This window comes from Mus pahari, chromosome 12, assembly GCF_900095145.1.
Source record: "Mus pahari chromosome 12, PAHARI_EIJ_v1.1, whole genome shotgun sequence".
Lineage (NCBI taxonomy): Eukaryota > Metazoa > Chordata > Mammalia > Rodentia > Muridae > Mus > Mus pahari.
The window spans coordinates 17,325,264-17,330,857 of NC_034601.1; the positions used below are offsets into that span (position 1 = coordinate 17,325,264).

Here is a 5,594-nt window from a genome sequence, read left to right on the forward strand (position 1 = left end):
TGTGTGTGTGTGTGTCTGTGTGTGTGTGTGTGTCTGTGTGTGTGTGTAAAAATGCATTCTTAGGCGTCCGCCTCGGAGACCTGGCTCCTTGCTTCTGCAGTGTATCAGAAACATCTTCCCTGCCCCACCCCTGAGCTTCTGGATGGCCGGAAGCCTGCTAACCCCTCCCTCTACTGTAGCAAAGAGGTATATGGGAAATAATGGTCAGAGCACTCAAGGTCACACAGCTTGGTCCGCAGGAAGGAATTCTGTCTCCAGAGTCTTTAATGGCAAGCTGTTAAGTCCCGTTAGCTGAGTGCTGAGGTTTCAGGAAGCTGCTTCCATCAGGACAGGCTGTGGTCAGCCTCCGTCTGCTTCTCTCAGACATCCCTATTAATAAGCCCTGCCCTGCTGCACATTTGTTAACCTGGACATTAAACTCCGAGTGTCATTCCCTCCACAGTCTAAGAAAAGTCTGGGCACCTCTGCCGGTGGTTTAAGGAGTGGTGGTAATTGACTGCAGTGAGACATTAACACCCGTGATGGGATGTTACCACTTTAACTTGCCGTAAAAGAGGCCCGACGCCCTCATGTCAAGAAACACTGCTCCTAACCCCAGCTCTAATCCGGTTAAGTGATTTCCTGAGGGAAAGTGGCTCGCTAATGGCTGTGCAGTTCTCAGAAGGTAGACAGGAGCCTCCCTGATGCTGGGCCTCCCTTAGCAAAGGGGCTGGTGCAAGAAAGGACCTCCCTTGCTCTGAGCCAGCCTTTCAGCCCTTTTTAGAGCCAAGTCATGTGCTTTACAGAGATGATCCCATCCAACCCCAGTGCCCAACACATGCCGGGCACACAAGAAACACTACGGGCATGGGATGAACAACCCTTAATTGTTCCAAAAGTATTTGAATGGGTTTCCGACTGAAGCCAGAGGAGGTTTGAAATCAGGGAGGCAACCGTGTCTCATTCAGGCTTGAAAATACTGTTCAAAGGCAAGCACATGGCCCACTGGCAGGTGACGAGGGCAGTGCCTGTCACGACAACCCTACCCCCACACCCCAGCTTACCGATAAGCACTGAGAAGAAAAACTGCACAATGGGGATGTTCAGAATCGGGGCCGAGAGGTTCAAGAACCAGTTCGGTGTCATGGGGAAGAGTCTGAGGAACAGCAGGAAAAAGAACAGGCTGCTTCTGTTCTCCTCCACCTGCAGAAAGAGCGAGCCCAGCGTCAGGAGCAGCACTGGCTCTCCAGCAAGGCCTGAAGCTGGACAGCTCCTTCCCAACTCCTCCTACCCGACCCAGACCACCCCGCATTCAGGAATTCAGGGAGCCTGAAACAGAAGGACTTACGTGAGTCTGAGGACAAAATACAAAAACTGGGCTGGGGACACAGCTCAGAAGTAAGGCGCTTGCGCTGTCAGCCCAAGGATCTACATGTGCTCACCAATACCCACGTCAAACAAGCAAACCAAAAAGCCTTCGGCAGAGGGACAAGCCTGGAACCCCCAGTACTGGGAGACAGAAGGATCCAGGAGGCCAGCTACTCTAGCCAATTCAGTGCGCTCTAGGCTCCGTAAAAGACTGTCTTCAAAACAAAGTAGACAGTGATCGAGGAAGATGTCAGGAGTAAACCCCTGGCTTCCACATGTGCACACACACACACACACACACACACAACCCCTGGCTTCCACATGTGCACACACACACACACACACACACACACACACGCGCACAAAATTAAATAAAGTAACAAAAAAAAAACATTGTTCCCGGGAACCGGTGCAGTCAGAATTTTAACTCAAAGCCGCAGAGCAGGTAATGACAAGAACTGAGGTTTGTTCACAGGTCTGTGCTTCCTAAAGACATCAGAAGACCCAGCCCTTCCCAGCTCCCAGGTGGGAAGGAGCATTGTGGGAAACTCCAGTTGCCCACTGCTCTCAGCCCATGAGCTGATGCTCGGGGACCCGGTGCTCAGGCGTGCTCCCCACCTTACCTTCCTCTGCAGCAGGGCCACTTTATCAGGAAAGTAGGAGATGACCAGCTGTTTGCCAAAAATACTGGAAAGCAGGTAACAGCCTGTGGCACCCACGGATGTCAGCACGCAGCACAGCAAAAGTCCCAGCCATGGCCCGAACAAGGCACCGGCCAAGACATTCTGCAAAGAAAGCAACCTCAGCCACGGGACATCGAACAGCTTCCAGGGGGCTTGTCCTGGGTGGGGCCTGTGCACCTGCTCCTTCCCCTTCAGTGGCGTGTGTGTGTGTGTGTGTGTGTGTGTGTGTGTGTGTGTGTAAGCCTCACCTGGGGCGCCTCAGCTTTACAAGGTCAGGACCTAGAGCTCAGTGGGCATCGGCAGGCTACAAAGGAGACCATGTGCAGACATTACCTGGCTGTGGCAAGGGCTACAGGTACCCTGCAGTCCCTGGAGGCACCAAATGAAAAGAAATGAAGTTCACACGCTAATATTGCTGTATAGACCATGAGTATACCTTTAGCAATCCATAGGAAATGCTTTCTTTGTCCTCTGATTAATAAGATCACTGAGCTTTCATTGTGGCCACAGTCCTAACTGACCTTAATTTTACAAAGATGAAGAATTACTACTTCACGAATGCAGTTTGGCCAGTAATTATCATCTTGCCTCAAAGCATTGGATCCTGGAGAAAGCACATGGAAAAGCCAAGTGTGCTGGCACACACCTATAACCTCAGCAATTGGGAGGCTGAGGCAGGAGGATTGCTTTGAATACAAGGCCAGCCTGGGCTAGACAATGAGTTCCAGACCAGTCTGTGCTACAGAGTGAGACCTCATCTCAAAACATAAACTGGATGATCTGGCTAAGGTTGCTTTCTGCTGTTGTGGAGGACCAGTGTTTGGTTCCCAGCGCCCACACTGGGTGGTTGACAACTGCCTGCAACTCCAGTTCCAGGGGGATCTGGTGCCATCTTCTGACTCCACAGGCATCCACACATATGTACACAGATGTGCACATAAATAAAAACAAGTCTTTTAAAAGGCATGAGCAAGTGAATGAATGAATGAATGAATGAGCACAGGTAAGCCAATGGAAGAGGGGGTCTTACTGTGAGGCTGGGGCTTCGGCACACACTAACCATGGGACCTAAGCAGTCCTCGCTATACCCTGGGTATTGTGCTCTCTCTCCCCCATCCTACCTGTGAGAGACAGCCTCACAACCAAGCTCACACTAAAACGCACCCCAATTCTGGGCATGCAAGCCCCTCACCAACTGAGGCTATAGAGCACCAAGTAGCAGTTGGCTCTTTACCCTGAAGCAGGATCAGTTCAAGGGGGAAGTCAATCCAGAGTCAGCCCTAAGGACTCAGCTGTGCTCGGATAGATCTAAGCAGAATCTGGGATAGAATAAGATACTGGGGAGGAGAGTGAGGCAGGACAATAGAAAGCTTGGAATATCAGTAAGTGCCCAGTGCCCTCTTGTGCCCGCCTCTCCACACCCACACTTCTTCATCCTGTCACTCCGCTAAAGGGGTTTCTGGGGGAGCAGCCACAGTTTACAGAGAAGGAAACCCAGTTGGAGAGAGGGCAGGACACTGACCAGGAAGCTGGAGCCAGGGATAGCGAAGCCCTGCTTGTAGAGGTAGGCACTGCAGAAGAGCAGGAACACGTAGGCCTGGTGCTCTTTCCGGTACTCTCGAAGAACTTCAGAGAGCTCCCGCAGCTCTGCCAGATCAGAGGGGAACCACAGAGACCTAGAGTTTGGGAAATCAGGTGGAGACATGGGTTCCAGAGAAAGTTAGAAGTGTGTCTTCTTTGCAGAGTTAAGGTCATCTGGCCATCAGATATAGAAAGAACTCAAGATGACAGCTGACCCTAGATAAAACAACAGGCAGACAGGAGAGCCCTGGCATGGGAGCAAGTGCCCTGGGCTGGCACCCTCACTCTGCTGTGTTCCCGTTGTGTGACCTTGGAGTGACCACGGGTCTCGTTTTCCTTGCCTAAAAAGGGTCTGGTGCTGGATAACCACTATACTCCCTCTTTACTTATTTAGGGGTTTTAAGATGGAACCCCACCGCCTCCACCATGCTGAGCATTGGCTCCTGCATTGATTTACCATCCACGGTCTTTTTTTTACCTTGTCCGAAGACACAAGTATATTCATCTCCAGGCAAGTGCACATCATCATGAATTGTCTTCCTTCCCAGAAGACCCTCTCCCAAGCAAACCTCTCCCAAGACAGCATGTTGCCCAGGTGTACTAGGCAAAAAAACCCCAACACTTTCGTCATTTTAAAAGAATCCCCGTGGACACGTACCTCCCATCATAATAAATACAGCTTTCTTGATAACATGGCTGGAGGCCAACCCTTTCCGAGAGCCTCCCTCTTGACCCTGCTCTAGGCCTGGTACACTGGATTCCGTCCAAAGGTCACAGAACAAAGACTACCCTGCCTCTGCTGTCCCAACAGTTCTTTGCTCCAGCAGAGATAAACTACCAGCGAGCCCTCCTAGTTCTCATGAGTCCCTCTGACATCCACAAGAGAGCTTTTTCGGCTCCACAAAAAGACAATGGTAACTGAAAACAGCTCCAATGCCAGTTACGCCTCTTGGTAAGGCGGCAACGTGCCAGACACACTCTATGCACTTTCAAAGTAATAAGCACCCGACCGGCTAGCCTTCTGCCTCCTGCCTCGCCCAGCTGTCATGGGAAGCAGAGTCAGGCAGGAAGAGGGCAAACTGGATCATAGCCTCGTCACCCCAAATCCGGGCTGCACCTCTGAAGACTGGCTGCCGTGGAAATTGGGTTGAGGAAGGAGAGCCACGGTGGCCGAGATGGCTGGGACTGGAAGGCGACCGCGCGTGCAGAGAAGTGCAAGGGCCCCCCGAGGCATCACTGCCAACCCTCCGACCTCCGCCCGGGCCGCCGCCCGGTGTCCTCCCTCTCACCGGCCTTCGGGTTCCCCAGCCGCCGCCAGCCTCGGCCCCAAGGGCAGCCGCGTGGAGAGCAGGTATAGCGCGAAGGTGCAGCCTCCGAATACGAGGAGCAAGCCGAGCAGCGCGCGCATGCCGCAGCCGGGCCGGAGAGCGCGCTCCCCGCGTGGCAACGCAGAGCCCTCCCCGTGCGCCGACTGGGCGGGCGGAGCGCGTTCTTGGACGGGCAGGGCGTGGCCCTCGCAAAGCCTCGCCCTCGGCCCGCTGCAGGCCCCGCCCCCCGCCAGGGACCGATCGCTCCAGTTCCTGCGGGCTCTACACTGAACACCTCCCTGTGTCAGAGCTGGGAGATCTAGGGCTGAGTCGTGAGCCTGCCACAGCTAGCTTGCAGCATGGAGGTCAGTCTTGTCCACAGTCTGTCACACAAAGCAAATGAAGCCAACAAATGTGAGACTAATACCGATGGTGTGGAGAGAAGGTAATGACCACCACAGAAATAAACAGACGTGCCTTCTATTCAGTACCTGAAGTGTGCTCATTATCCCCAATCCTCATAAACACATTTCAGTGTGCCTCGACGGATGAAAAAGCTTACTGCTATTGCTCTTGTCTAGGAGCTAGCGTGCACACACTAGCTGTAACACACATCTGAGTCTTAGAAAGAATCTGTGGTGCTGGACATGGTGTTCATGTGACTGACCCCAGCACT

The 5,594-nt window shown here is 52.9% G+C and overlaps 1 protein-coding gene across 1 annotated transcript in view; it reads right to left on the reverse strand.

Annotated features, from left to right (window-relative positions):
- Tmem41a (transmembrane protein 41A) overlaps positions 1-5,079 on the reverse strand; it is a 6,712-nt gene extending 1,633 nt beyond the window's left edge. The window contains exons 1-4 of the mRNA XM_021209758.1: positions 4,901-5,079; positions 3,553-3,706; positions 1,971-2,132; positions 1,044-1,182 (exon numbers count right to left, since the gene is read on the reverse strand). Coding sequence (XP_021065417.1) covers positions 1,044-1,182; positions 1,971-2,132; positions 3,553-3,706; positions 4,901-5,019 — 574 coding nt within the window. The 5' untranslated portion in view covers positions 5,020-5,079. The remainder of the gene's footprint in view (positions 1-1,043; positions 1,183-1,970; positions 2,133-3,552; positions 3,707-4,900) is intronic.
- Positions 5,080-5,594: the final 515 nt, after the last annotated feature.